The following is a 15409-nucleotide window of genomic DNA, read 5'->3' on the forward strand; positions in this document are numbered from 1 at the left end:
TTTGAGATCATCACTGTTGATACCAAGAGCTTTGTATAAGTATGATCAGGAAAACTGAATCTAGTTTTTAATCCTTTTAAAAATACATTTTAATTGTATAGCGCCTTAAATAGTCGTCAGATAAAAGCAGGGTTCATACACATTTTTACCAATGGATTTCCATGACTTCAATAACTTCAAACCAAATTTCCATTACCAAATATTTTGTGAAATATCGGTGTATACATGAAAAAGTGACAAAATTGAGTATTTAAGCTAACAATGAGAGTTTCAAAGCATAGAGTATACCTTAAATAAAACAAATTAATGAGACACTAGTTTAATTGAGGTCTTTGTCTGTTGTAACCCATGGCATGTACTTTTCCATTTTAACCAAGCATGGTTAAATCTACACTTCCAGCCTGCTTCCCCACAGAACTTTTCAATTAGTATGAGAGCGTATGCCTGCTTATATTATGAGTGTATTTCTTTTTAAAGCATATGAATTATTTAAAACTCAGCGTAAATGAACGACATAAAAATATGAATATAAAAAATGTCCATGACCTCTCCAACACTTTGGGGATTTTATTTTTTTCAAGCACTTTTCCAGGCCTGGAAATAAACATTTTACAATTCCATGACTTTTCCAGGTTTTTTATGACCGTAGGAACCCTGAAGTTCCCTTTTCCGAGATCTTTATCCCAGTGATCAATTTTTCTTCTGCTCTGACTGTTTCAGAGCAAAGCACATTACTGACACTCAATGCACACATCCTTAAAAACATGCCGTACATCAACAAACTTGAGGACAATTTGTTCTTTACTGAAAGGGACCACATCCACTGCACCAAGACAACTGCACAGACAATGCTTGTCCACTGGGCGACCACTTCAAACTTCAAGGCCCCACAAGCATTTTAAAGAAGGGGGTTGGGAGTTCAGCATCTCTTACTTCACAGAATGTTTTATTATTGGCAAAAAATGTCAGCCTTTCAAAGCCACAATTGGATCTTTTAAACAGGGGCTTGGCCTTTGTCCCAACGATTGATATACACAAAGATCAGAAAAGACAACTGGAAACACACATCCAAAAATTATCAAAGGAAAATAAAGTTGGCGGCATATTTTCATGATCACAATGTTGCGGGTGGAAATCAAAGGCAGGAGGCGTCGTTCTCAAGTTAAAATTAAGCAGGTTTATTCAGAGGTCACAGGTCAGGAAACTGAGGTGTCTAGCAAATGATCATGCATGGTCCACTAATCCTGTACAGGAAAAATGGCGCTTAGTCAGAGTGCGCACAAAGCTTATATATTGATACTGGGCATGACAGAGGTTCTTCTTGGATTGGGATTGGTCAGAGTACGTGCACGCCACTGTTGTGGTTACCAGAGGTCGTAAGCATGTTGCCTGAGTGTGTGTGCTCAGTATATGTGAAGTAAAATGAAGTGCAACCAGAGGTCACAGTGTTCCGGCCTCAAAGCATTCCAAGACTGATAATTTCACAGGAGAGAGGCCATCTCAGAACTTAACACAATGGAGGGATTCACGAATGCACTGTGAGAGAAAGCCTCCCTTAGTCTAATCTGCTGTGTATTAGACTCCCTGTTTGATACGGAGTATGAGAATGTTCAATCAACTAGCTGGAGATGTGTGTGTGTGTATCTGAAGTTGAGGAGCAGTATGACGTACTGTTATGTGTGAATGTGTGTGCGTTTACGCTCAAAGGACATTATGTGTATCTGACTACACGTTAAAGTATGTGTATGTGTGTGAACAGTGATGTATTATCATTAAATCCCTCTTTCCACACCTGATAGGTGTGGACAACACGGGGAGGCAAAGGGCAGAAAAGGGCAAGGCAGAAAAACAAACCCAACTAAAGCCATGACCAAAAAACACAACACTTACAAATAGTAAAATCAAAAAGAAACCTATACTCAGTAAAACACAAAAAATAAAAACATCAAAACATAGCTATGATTAAAAGAATCACAGCCAGCAAAACAAATATATTAAGCAAACCTGACTGTAAACATTCGGAACAAACTGAAGCCAAACAATGTCCTACTGACTTTGCCCCAGAGGAGACAGCTCCTGGAACTCTGTTTGATGTCTAATGCAGCTAAAGAAATTATGCTTTAATACAGAACGAGAAATGAGAACCAGTGAAAGAGTCATTATTAACACTAAGCAGCAACAGTTCTTAAAATCATTTGTATGAAGCGTAATATCTAGCTAAAACTGTTCCTAGCTTTATTGCTTAAGAGTTCAATCAGACACAGACTATAGTGAATAGTTTGAAATCCCCCCAGACCCTCTTTTAATCCCCCTTTAGGGTGTGACCACTTACTGGCGAGTTCATGTACCCCCAACCCTCATCCCATCCAGTGCAAACCCGTCCTCATACATCATCATCATCGCGTCGTCATCTCCATCGTCCTCAGCTTCCTCAGCTTCGTCTTCAGCTTCAGCTTCACAGCATCAGCACCAGCATCCACAGCCTCAGATCAGTTGGGGGATGCGGCACGTTTTCCTTCATCAGAGCCTTGGCGATGATCTAGCAATTTCAGAGTCTACAGCCATGTCATGTCATGGTGCGTAGAGGTGGAGAGGGCACTGGTCACCCAGCCACAAGGGGCAGTTTGGAAAAAATTTATTTTTAGAACTTCCTATCATAGTGCACACAAATAACCATCTCCTGCCAGTAGCAGATCCAGGGCCATTCGTTTCTGTGTGACCATACAGAACATAGGAGCGAGCTGTTCAGATTTCAGCTTCTTTCAGATCTGCTCCAAGTACAAAATTATCATAAATTGTCAGTGAGGCTTTTTTCAGTTTGAGTTAAAGAGTCAATGATCCGGATCTTAGCCTTGTAAAGATCCTTTCGTGGAATTGATACTCGCCTACATACAGGCCAGGTGTTTTAAGCTTGCATTGTACAAGCTAGGCGCAGGGCGTAGTCGGTCGTGGTGGAGGAGGTGGAGTTGACACCGGATGGGAGTGGGTTGTGAAGACATGAAGCCCAGATCCCAGAGTTTGAAAGGAAAACAAACAGAAAAATGATTAATTTACTGCGGTGCGTAATTGAGATTAAAGTAGATTATATAAGCTTATAATTAAAAAAGAAACAAACAAAATAATCGAAACAAAACATACATACCCTCCTTTTGTGGTCAACAATTTCAATAAAACTTTTGAGGAGTGGTCGGCCAAATCAGTGGACATTAAAAAATAAAAGGTTAAACAAGTTGAATTTCAAAATTAATAAAAGTCATTCTGTCACAATTTTCTTCATGATGAAATAAAACCAAAAAATAGAGCTTAACATCACCTTTCAAATTAAGAGCATTAGATGTTAAGATAATGTATAAATTAAAACAAAAAATAAAAACCTTCTTCCCTGAATTTAAAAGTTAAAGGGTCCAAAATAAATTAAACTATAATTATAGATAGGACATTCAAATAAGTGTGTGAACAGAGGGGCTTGTATTATGGTTTATGCTTTTCATTTAAGATGGAACAGGCTTTGAGTTAAAGTGTATTTGACCTCTGACCTTTAACTGGATTTTAATTTATTCGTCTTCCCAATGGTGAAACTATTTATTTTAGGACTCTCGAGGGGGGTGAATCAAACTCCTAGGTTAAATTCCAACTGTAAATAGATTTAACATGTCTTGACTATTGAATTTTAAATGGATGATTTGAATGTGGAATAAAAGCAACTGCAGGTGAAACTGAAAAATATCTAACTCTAGGCAGCACAGAATTAAGTTTAAAGTTAAGTTTGAATTTCTATTCCTGATATGATTGATTCAGATCATATAGAAAGCACATTAATGATTTCAGCTCTAAGAAATAAAAGTAAGTAATACAGCATTTCACAACTATCCTAAGCTTTCAGTTGATATAATCAATAATTGTTTCAACATACATTTTCATGAAATAAAGATAAAAGGAAAAAGAAAAAGGTGTGGAACACAGACTTATATTCCAAAGGGGACAGACTAATTTCCCCTTCTTCTCAGACCTGAGCAGAGAAAAGCAGATCAGCTGTTATCTAACTTTCACTGGGCTCATTGCATCGGAGCACCAAGTTCTCCATACTAAAAAACAAAAAAACATTGTTATCACATTGTCACAAAGCCACAGTTGCAGCTGTATGGGAAACTTTTGTATGGGTGTAAGTGGCTTAAATATGATACAAACAGAGAAAGAAAAGGAAAAAAACCCATTGCACATTAACTATACTTAGAGATGGGCTTTAAAAGGACACCTTCATGTGATTTTGTTAATCACTCATCCTTGAATTTATACTACGAATCAAATTAGTAACTTGTGAAGTCTTTACTATTATCCCTCCTGTGTTAGGTTAACATCAACTCCAACCCTTCGATCGATTTTACAGTCTAAGCTGCCGGTAATCTTTTCTTTTTTCTTCAGCTACTCTCACACCAACCCTTGGATCGATTTTACACTGTAAGCTGCCGGTAATCTTTATTAAAATATAAAAACAATTTGCACAATACACAGCAGCTTCAGACCATTTAATTACTTTGTTAAATTTATCATATGCAACTTGTACTCACCCTCAGTACTTTAGGTTTTCTCTATCACAACAATATGCAGATTTCAATTAAATAGGCTCTGCTTACCTCTTTAATAGTACAGCGCTGTTTTGATCAGGTTCCCGAGGAGAGACAAGCCACGCAGGGCGGTTCTTTTCCCGTCGGAGAGACGACCTCCTCCTCGACTGGTTGTTTCCACTCCGCTCTTTCAATCGTCTAAAACCATCCTCTGCTACCAATTTGTTGCGGGTGGAAAGCAAAGGCAGGAGTCGTCGTTCTCAAGTTAAAATTAAGCAAGTTTATTCAGAGGTCACTGGTCAGGAAACTGCGGTGTCCAGCAAATGATCATGCATAGGCCCATGCATGGGCCTCCAGTCCTACGCAGTAGGCTGCACAGGAAAAATGGCGCTTACACAAAGTGCGTACATAGCTTATATATTGATATACTGGGCGTGACAGAGGTTCTTGTACGCGCGGCAGTGCCTCGTTGGCTGGTTCACAAGGCAGTCCTGCCTTCCTGGCTCGTTGGGTCCTCCTGGCGTCTTGTGTTGATGATACTGTAGGTGCGCGCCATTGCTATGGTTACCAGAGGTCATAGTGTTCTGGCCTCAAAGCATTCTAAGACTGATGATCTCACAGGAGAGAGGACGTCTTAGAAATGAATATAATGAAGTGATTCATGGAAAACTGTGAGAAAAGGCATGAAAACCTCTAGTCTAATCTGTCCGCTGTGTGTGTGTGAGGGAGGGTTTTGGCCTTGTCTGCTCATTATCTGCCTCACCTCCCTCAGATGTTGGCCTTGTGTGTGTGTGTGTGTGTGTGTGTGTGTGTGTGTGTGAACATGATGTGTAGCTGACCACACGTTAAAGTGTGTGTATGTCAATAAATGTGATATGTAAGTTAAAACAATCAAAGTTTATCTATACGAAATTCAACTAAAATTACATGTCACAGTTCAGTTACAAAAAAAGACAATTTGTAGACGTCTAGAAGTAGTAATAACGTAATTTATTACAAAAACAATACATGGATGTAGACAACTCAAATTAATAACATGTAATTTGATATGAGTTAAAACAATCACAGTTTATCGATACGAAATTCGTTAAAAGTCACTAGTCACAATTTTATTTTAAATAGAATATAAATAAATAAATATATCCCTTAAGTCCAATAAAATATAATATATTCATAGATTCACGGTATTATGAATGATAATATATATAAATAAGTTTATTTTAATTCACAGTTATAGAATTAAAGGATCACAGTGGAATAGACAAAGGGGAGGAGTCTGTGAGAGGCAGCCTTTAAATACAGGAGCCCTCAGTCTCCTCACTCACTCTTGCTCTGAAAGTACTAGTGGAAGGACCTCACAGCGCAAACAGAAATATATTGCTTTTTCATGTGCCTTATAAGACCTAGTGAAGACCCAAGAGGATCGAAACAACGTCAGGAGGCACGCAACACAGTGACATGTCACGTGTTTTCAGTTTTTGATTTTATTTGCAGTTTCTTTCTTTGAGTTATTGTGTTTTTGATGTAATTTCACGCAAAAAATAATGGTTCCAAGTTGCATTCTGCGCCTCACAACCCCCTAGTTTTTTCCTGTCATGGAGGCAGCTCCATCAGTTGTGAAACCGCCTCACATGTCCCAGCTAAAGGCTGAAATATGCTACTCCGACTCCGTTATGGATGGTTACAATGGACTCTTTTTCATTTATGGTTCTCCGAAGGCTGTGGGTGCTGAAAACAATACACCGCCAGAACAGTAGGTGGCGCAAAGGAAGACGAGCTTAGAGAAGCCTACCTCATGACGTCTTTGTATGTAGAAGATACATGAGATTTGAGATATATGTTACACGTCATAATGAAACAATAAACTGCAACTAATGTCTTTTCATCACGGTTTAATATGATTATTTTCTTGATTCATTTGTAAAACTTCAGAAAGTGAGTAATGAGCACATCAAGTGACACCTTCAACATTCAGTCAGCCTTTTGTAGCTGCACTACGTATAAACTGTCAATATAAAAAAGAAGACAGTGGCAGATTGTAGTGAAGTAAATTAAAATACTGGAGTTACATCAGATTTACAGTTTGACTTAAGTGGACGTTCAGAATAAAGCAGCTGCATCACTCAGCTGATAACAGATCATTTCTGCCGTGCACTGCTGCTGCATGTGAGTGAATAATGAAGTTAGTTTAACTGTGTCCAGGAGACACGAACAGAGAAAGCTTTCAGCCTCCTCTTCCTCCTCCTCCTCTTCCTCTGTGCCCACTGAGCGATTATGTTTAAGTGAGAAGTGATGGTGCTGTAACATAGCCTGGGTGCCAGACGAACTTAGCCCCGCCCACAACATTTGTTGTTCGGGAAGTTCGGTCTGGAGTCGCTCCGTTGGGGAGAAACTATGGCCGATCAGGAGCTGATCGGACCAATCAAATCGTCAGGGCGGGCTTTATACGATGATTGACAGATGATCTACAGTGACGTAATCAACCACGTCACCAGAGAGCGCTGCCTGCAGAGCTGAGATGTGTCGATGCTGCCATCGAGTCTGTTCCAGCAGACATCGACAGCGCATTCATTTTGAAAGAGGAACAGAGGAACGTGATCAAGGCATTTGTAGATCGAACAGATGTTTTTACCGTCCTCCTACGTGATTCATAAAAAGTTTAATTTATCAGCTGGCCCCGATGCTGCAGCCACACAAGCAGTCATATAAATAAAAAGAGAGGGGAGAGGGGGGGGGGCGCTACGCTCCTCAGCACATATGAGACAAAAGACACATGTTGGGACGCTGTTAATGTTGGAGCAACAAGGAAGTGTAAAACGCTCCTGCAGAGCCATGACAGCGGAGCTCTGCCACGCAGCGTGCGGATCAGCAGCTCCGTGGATTTCTGGTAGGGACGGATCTCTCTCAGAGCCCCGGGCCGGTCCCGGGCAGGTCGCGGTCCCGGGCCGGTCGCGAGGCTCTGAGAGAGATCCGTCGCGGGCTAATTCACGCCGCCGGCGGCCGGGGCTCTCACGAGCAGCCCTGGTCTCCAGCTGCTTCCTGGGGGCTTTGCCTCCGGTGGATATACGAGCGGCATTAGCAGCATTTCCATTGATTTATTTAGAGAGTGAATAAACTCCTGAAACAGACAATAACTATGCGTCGCTTGACATACGTCACATACTACGTTGCTCTGATTGGTTGTAGGTCTATCCAATTGAGCGAAGAGGCATTTGGTTTCCTGGTTCTGTTGAAACACGCCCCATAATCACAGCCCAATGGAGCGGTCTCAGACTCATATTCTGACTAGAATAATGAGTCTGACAACGTCAGGCTAGCTGTAACACAAACACGTTTCAGAAATGACCCCAAGAAAAGAACTCAACACAAATCTCTACCCTCAAATTAACATTAAGAAAAATGTGTACATCGCAATACAAAAAGGGCAAATTCTATTGAAAAATCCAATTTAAATCCAATAATAAAGGCAGACTAATACTGGAATTTTACAGCAGATGTAGATATACTGATATTAAAGTTAAAAACCATGAACAATATATTAGCTTGTGTTCATTTTTAAACATAAACAGAAAGAACTTTTTCTAAGGTGACATTTTTATGTGAAAAAGTTGTGATAAAAAAAATACAAACAAGATATCATCTAAGACTCTAAACAATCTTCACATTTTATAGTCAAAACATTAACTTCCTGCAAAATCATCACATTCATTTGCACTGTAGTTTTTCACGCGGCGATTGCTTACTTAGGCTATGACACAAGCGTTGTTGTTCTTGCCGTCGTTGTGTTTGGTGAAGTTGGTGTAGGCCTCGTTCAGCTCGGACTCCAGCTGGTTCTGGTAGCGCTGGCAGAACTCATCGCCGCCCATTTTCTTCACGGAGCGGAAGTAGCCCACAGAGTGCTTGCGAAACTCCTTGTGGCTGCGCTCCAAGTCGGCTGGGGCGATGTATGGCTTGTCCCCACCGCAGATCTGAGGGGTGGAAGACATAAAAGTGACAGAGGAAATGAATTTGACTGACTAAACTGATGAAGACAAAGGTGTTTTTAAATAAACCACAAGCACGGAACGAGGTTGTTTACTAGTTTGCAGGATTTCTATTGGATATTAAATGATTTGAAAGGTTGTGAACTCCTTTTAAACAGACACGTCCTTACCTGCTCCATGCTCTTGCCGTACATGTCTTTGGCTCCTGCCACAGCCGTCAAGTTATTGGCTTCTGCCGTCGCCTGAGAATTGTGAGACAACGAAAAAACAATCAAATTCAAACAGCAGAGTGTGAGGCAATGGGTAATCAGTTGGTTGCAATATTCAACTTGGCCGCAGGATGTCACTAAACACTCTGAACTCTGAATAAGCTCTTTCAGGTTTGAGACACTAACCTGCAGGATGTACTTTGGGTGAGGCAGCTCCTCACCTTGATAGATCTTTATGTAAGCCTGCAGGAAAATGAAATGAGGATAATGTAAATATCACTGGAACAAGCTGGTAAGTTGGAGGTTAGAGCACGTTCTATGGGTTATAGTGTCCTGACAACTTTTAAACAAATAAACAATACACAAACACAGGATTAACAGTGAAAGAGAATTCACTGCATCTATAAAGTAGCAGACGTGTTCCTTCCACTTGTGTGTCTTTGTCAAACCGGAAAGTTAAAATAAAAAAATTAGCAAACCCCAATTTTAACACGTCTTCATTAATTAGGTTTTCAAGTTTTCTCTGTTTCTCTACCAGGATGCCACTGTTCACAGTCGACTGTGGCTAATTATCTAATCAAATTTTGTGCTGTTTTATTCGGACAAGGCAGCCGAGTGTGTTCTTTGAGGCTTTGTATATTATCTTATTGTGACATACAAACTGTGACAATCAATGGACTTATGTGAAATCCTTTAGGACCTTGAAGTACTCCAGGAGATCTCTGCAGGTGACTTTGTTGCCTCCGATCTCCTTCACTACCAGTCGCTCGGGGGCCAGGAGGAGAGGAACCAGCTTGGTAAGCTCCCTCTTGAAATCACCATCGATGTCTGAAACACAAAAACACTTATCCTCATTGTCCCATCCTACTTATTTATCCTTTAGTACGTTTGTAGGTTCCTGTTATCACACCTCTCAGCCTGCCGTCAAAGTAGGGGTTGGTGGCCACCTTGAGGCCAGGATGTGGCAGCAGGAAGCAGTCGATGTTCGAGAAGCAGGAGTGGATGTGCTTCCTCACGTTCTGCAGCTCTTCATGTTGGTTGCATTTAACCTGTGTCAGCAGACAACAATGTGCTCTCTCAGTCAAAGTGTTATCTTTCAGTCATTTACTGATGTGTGCACACACACTCGACTAAGCAAACATCTGAACAGGCAATGACATTAAGTATGTTTGCGCTTTTCAAAAGGAGGCTTGCTGTCTCTGACAGCAAGGGAGAGTGTGAGCTGCTGCATTAACATTAAGGTGAACAAATATCAGGACGGAAAAATATTTCCTCTGTCCAACCAAGAATCCCCCAAAAACACTATCACCTGTAGTCTTCTGTCCAAGAAGGCGTTGCCTCCTTCCAAACCGTAGTTGTGTTCATAGGGATAACTCCAGTCACGGATCAGGAACATCAGGGACTAAAAACAATCAACAACGAGAGACACATGATATGTAATCTACGGTTTAGGGGACAAAATAACCTTTAAATGTTCTCTCTTGTTGTACAACTACATGCATGTACACACAGAAGCAGTCAGTACCTGGAAAGGTTTCAGGTAGATCTCTTCCATTGCTAGTCGACCATATTCCGTGAAAAGCTACATATGAGAAAAACTAATTACCATCAGAAAACAGGAGAGGATGATGTGACAGAGTTTGGTTCTGCTCTTTGCTGACGGGAGGTGAAATGCCACAAACCTGCAGATGCTGCAAATAATCCTCCCGGATGTTCTCGGCGAGATTATACACCTGGAAACCCAAAGAAAATGAAACAACTGATGATTTTTCTATGAGAGAACTGGAAGAACATATTTTCCAAACTAAACATGCTTTAAGTTTCACCTGCATGGAGCTGGTCATCGTGCTGAGGGCGAACACAGTGGCACAGTCCTTTATGGTGGACTGGCTGTCGAACGCTCCCTGAGTGTCAACGAGGAGGACGGCTACCTGTTGGGAGAAGATGCAACAGATGTAATATGCTGCCAGCTTCGCATTGTTTCTTGTACATTTGTGTCACAAATCTGAGGGTCTTTCAATTTAAACATTTCTCATTTAGCTCGTTTGAGGACGATATTAACTCTGTGAAAACTCTCTACCTTGCTGCCGTCTGGCTTGTTGATCACAAACACTTCGCTCCAGATCTGAATCCCTGTGGTCTCCCTCTCACAGCCTCCTCGCCATGTGAAACCTGTCAGAGGCTCATCATCACCTCCAATCCACGAATCACTCTGCAGCAAAGGGCAAAGAGGGAAGAGACACAGAAAGATGTTTTAATTTTCTTTTTAGAAGTTCTCTAACCACAATTCCTGCAAACCATGTGTGAAGTTTTTCCCTGCATATTCATAAAGAAAATGATTTAGTTGACCTGCAGGTTAATCAAACACCACCATCAGGTCACACTGTATCAAGCCTTATATAACCCCCCTGTCATCTACCAGTGCAATGTTCACTGGGCATGTAGCTACTTAATGGGACGATATTAGGCCTAAATAATGGTCTGTAAGTATAATCTCTCATTTGCCAATTTGCTCATCTAACAGAGAACTATAGCATCACACTCAATACATATTAACATGGGACCTCAAAGCTGGGTACAATGCTATTAAGGATAATGAGTATTTATATAAGAGCAAATATGAAATATTATATTGGCACTTGTCACTCTTTCCAAAAAAACAAACAGTAAAGCATCAATAAAAAGCAACACACTGTGGCCTTGTCCCTATCTGCTGTTGACAAGTGAGGACTTTCTGACGACAAACAGGAAATATAAATGCAAACCATCTCATTTGGAAGTCAAAAAACGAGAACTGATTCTGAGTGACGCGAGTTAACATTAGAGTGGATCTCTCCTGCACGACTAAACACAATCTGATGACAGAACAAGGAGTGTTGGAGTAGCAGAAGTATGATGTGTAACACCAACTGCTGGATAGAACTGAATATAGAGAACTGAATAAATAGCATCATTGTTTGGGGGGAAATGTGAACATGTGCAGATCAGGTCAGACTTGCACATGATGCTCATATTCATGTTGCCCAACAGCTGTGAGAAAGGGTCTCAACATTTACTCCTCCTTTCCTTAGTGTGTGTGTGAATGTAAGTTGATCTTGGCTTCATCGGTGTCAAGCTGCTGCTAGAAGGTCTGGCGAAATAGTTGATAGCTGATAGTTGAGTGGGACAAAGTTGTAAGATGTACTCCCGAGAGAGTGTGTCTGTATGAACTGTGTGGGTACGCAACGTACCACTTTGTGTCATTCAAAAGTATTAGAGAATGACACCCAACAGACAGAACTTGTCTTTGCTTGTCACTGTGTGGAACTGATGCGAAAACTGGTTCCACATTTTTGTCTTTATCTGCCTTGTTTGTTCTTCTAGCCTAGAGGTCTTGTACAGTAATTTGCTAATATAAACCCTCTTAGCATTGATACCATAGTTAGTTGTGTGGTACACTGAAGTGCACTATATTGAGGTCCTGCTACACATCAGGACTGTTAAATAGAATTGCATTAAATTGTACGGTTAAAATTAAAAAAGATCAATGTTCCTGTTCCTGTTCCTGTTGTTCCTAATATATTCAAATTAGGAACAAATCCAAATCGCCAGTTTCAGCTCGTGCATGGACCCATAGAGATTAAATCAAAATATATTTTTGCATCAATTAACTGACAGCACTAAAATGTTCAATAGCCACAGTCTTCAATTCTTAGTGGATATTACTTTATGGTTCCCTATATAACGAACATCTGACAATGTGAATTTGTGTCCTTTTTGTTTATGTACCCTTGTATGTCCACAGGCAGTGTGAAACCCCCACACCATCTCACCTGACTGTGCATGTATCGCAGCATGAAGTCCAGCAGGAAGGACTTGCCCTTGTGGATAGCCCCAACAACAGACACCACCACCACATTCAGGTCCTTCACGTGATCTTGCAGCAGGATTTTCTCCAGCGCTGCGGCGTCCAGCTCGAAGCTGTGCTCGTCCCCGTTGGCCACGACAACCTGGATGGGCTTGGCCTTTGCTTCCTCTATCAAAGCCTGAGGACACAAGGTTTCAATCAACAGGGCTTTCAAAGGCTTGCGAGAAGTTCAAGATAATACACTGTGATGACAAGACAGGTTACTTGGAGGAGACAGGGAACTGGAAATTAAAATGAAGTCAGCCTACCGAGCGACTTCTGGAGTATGACAAAGAAATTACCAAGCTAGAATTGATTTATTATCATAAAATACACGTAAAGGCAGACTATTTGTATTTTAAAACATTTCATATTAATGCTTTGTAGCGAGGTAATGAACTTTCTTTTTTCAGCTGTGAGCACCTCTTTAGCTTTAAGTCTGTTATCACCAGAAAGTACAGAGTACATGTAATAGTTCCTGCTCTTGTTCAGACAGAGTTCATGTTTCTTCTTGTTTCTTTTTACTCCAATATTTCTTCAGGATTTATGTTTGAGCTGAATCCTAATTATTCAAGCTCAGAAGCCAAATGTTGATTGTTTCAGCTCCTCCAGTGTCTTATTACATTTGCCAAGGAGGTTATGTTTTTATTGCAAACTGTTTGTATATTTGTCTGTCAGCAGGATTAGCGGAGGGGTGTGGCATGACCCACAATTTGGAGCTGATCTAGATAAACATTTCAATTTCTCGAGCATGGCGTATTAGGGCGTTAGCAATGGTAGCGGTATCTTTGAGTGCCATAATGTTATTATAAGACATTTGTTTTCGCTTATGCACTGGGAAAATATTATGCTCAGTTCTGGTTAGATATGGTAAGCATGCTCGTTAATAGACAGGAATGTGTCAGCAAACACATTTACCTCTTCTTCGTGAATCCCTTCATCAGGTGAGGGGGGGATGGTGGCATTTTTGCCAGAGTTTGAGGCCTTGTTCCTTGGAAGTAAATCAACCTCCAGATCTTCAGCCATGGCTAAAGGAGGCCTCTTCTTATGCTGAAAAATGGGGATTTCTTCCATGCCACTCAAGCCTTTGGAGAAGACAATAAAGTAGAGAGAAAAAGATCAAATTACAATTGGTTCAATGGCTCCATGCTGCATGTTAGTGTGCAGACGATGGGCGGAAAGTGAGAAGAGGGAGAAGAATGTGGAGCCAGGGTTTATCTGGCGAGTTTCATTCTAATAAGCCGTGAGAAACAAGCCACTGTTCTGAGTTAAAGAAAAATGGAATTGTCCTATACGGGTCAAATTCCTAATTGTACCAGCAATCTGTGCTGGGCTAAATACTGTTATCTACTCTGGTCTACCCATCTAGGTCAAGCTTGAAAATAGCCTAGCACTGAAAATCACAAAGGACCAACAGATAGGTCGCAAGAGAAGGAGGTTACAAGGACATAGCTTGCACACTTTTCTTCTGTTATTTTGCTGCGTCTGTGACACGCGTTTCCTCTAAAACCGTCTGTCTTCCTCACTGCCACATCAGCAGTATCACAAAGCCTGTCTGCCATATGTTCATTTTAATGCACCTTCAAATAAAGCCATCAAATAAAATAAAAAATTATAAATATTATCTGTATCCATGTGCAGGAATCTTTTATGGATTTATCAGTCTATAAAATGTTGAAACAGTCCCAAAGCCCAAGGTGATGTCTTCAAATACCTGGTCTCATCAAACCACAATTCCGAAAACAAAAAAATTAAGTTAATAAAGATATAAGTTTATGGAAATAAAATGTTGCTGATTAAATATCTCATCAACTAATCCTTCATCATCTCTAATAAGTCTGTTTGACAATTTCAAGAAAGTTACGTCTAACTAGCGATGTGTCTTTCCGTGTCCAGGCTTCGAAGCGTGTGTCGAGTGATGCAGGAAGATTTTTGCGATGCGCGTATCGAGGCCTTCGTTGATGACGTATGTGGTGACGTTCAAAGCCTCACACACACCAAAGCCACGGTGTCATTATAAGCACTCTGCCTGTTTTACATTTATTGTCCACTTGATGGCGCAGTAGAGCAGATGAAGCACCAGTGAGCTTCGGCCCATGACTGAGCCAACTGGATGAAAAGCGTCAACGCTGCGTGAAGCTTCATCTCGCCATCACTACGTCTAACTTCTTTATGAATCATTTATCTAGTGCTGCATATTTCAACTCATGTCATTATTGATTAGAGGCCGATTATGGTCTTGATTCATTTATTGTTTGTTTATGAAATGTTGTTAAAAGGGTTAAAAAATACGATTCCAACAATTTCTTGGATTCATACTAGACCGTGGAAATGTTACTAAAATTGCATCTTCAAACAGTTCAGTGATGAAATAAAACTGTATTTTTAAAACTCTGGCTCCTCCTGTTGATCATTTGTGGAAACGCATTCGTCCGTTTGAGATCATCACTGTTGATACCAAGAGCTTTGTATTTACTAAGTATGATCAGGAAAACTGCATCTAGTTTTTAATCCTTTTAAAAATACATTTTAATTGTATAGCGCCTTCAATAGTCATCAGATAAAAGTTAATAAATATGAAAATCACATATTCACACATTGAGATATAAGATACACACAATATACATAATGAAACATTAAACTGCAACTAATGTCTTTTCATCACGGTCTAATCAGATTATTTTCCTGATTCATTTGTAAAACTTCGTAAAGTGAATAATGAGCACATCAAGTGACACCTTCAAGATTTAGTCAACCTTTTTGTAA

At 40.5% G+C, this 15409-nt stretch overlaps 1 protein-coding gene across 1 annotated transcript; it reads right to left on the bottom strand.

Annotated features, from left to right (window-relative positions):
- Positions 1–8308: 8308 nt before the first annotated feature.
- Positions 8309–13669, bottom strand: LOC133020985 (atlastin-2-like). The gene is made up of 12 exons (XM_061087757.1): positions 13562–13669; positions 12570–12782; positions 10838–10969; positions 10584–10688; positions 10440–10490; positions 10283–10339; positions 10067–10159; positions 9668–9806; positions 9458–9585; positions 8944–9000; positions 8719–8790; positions 8309–8533 (listed from the first exon to the last, which is right to left on the bottom strand). Exons 1-12 carry the CDS (start codon positions 13667–13669, stop codon positions 8309–8311), a joined length of 1380 nt encoding a protein of 459 aa, XP_060943740.1.
- Between the last annotated feature and the right edge of the window lie 1740 nt (positions 13670–15409).

The sequence above is a fragment of the Limanda limanda genome, chromosome 15 (assembly GCF_963576545.1).
Source record: "Limanda limanda chromosome 15, fLimLim1.1, whole genome shotgun sequence".
NCBI classification, from domain to species: Eukaryota; Metazoa; Chordata; class Actinopteri; order Pleuronectiformes; family Pleuronectidae; genus Limanda; species Limanda limanda.

What these genes read in the sequence shown, in the direction of transcription:
- LOC133020985 (XM_061087757.1), bottom strand. Translation starts at nt 13,669, where the DNA reads ATGGCTGAAGATCTGGAGGTTGATTTACTTCCAAGGAACAAGGCCTCA. An exon ending in TCTTGGACAGAAGACTACAG is followed by an intron (nt 9,807 to 10,066) that starts GTGATAGTGTTT and finishes CTGCTGACACAG; the next exon opens with GTTAAATGCAACCAACATGA. An exon ending in CTTTGACGGCAGGCTGAGAG is followed by an intron (nt 9,586 to 9,667) that starts GTGTGATAACAG and finishes TTTGTGTTTCAG; the next exon opens with ACATCGATGGTGATTTCAAG.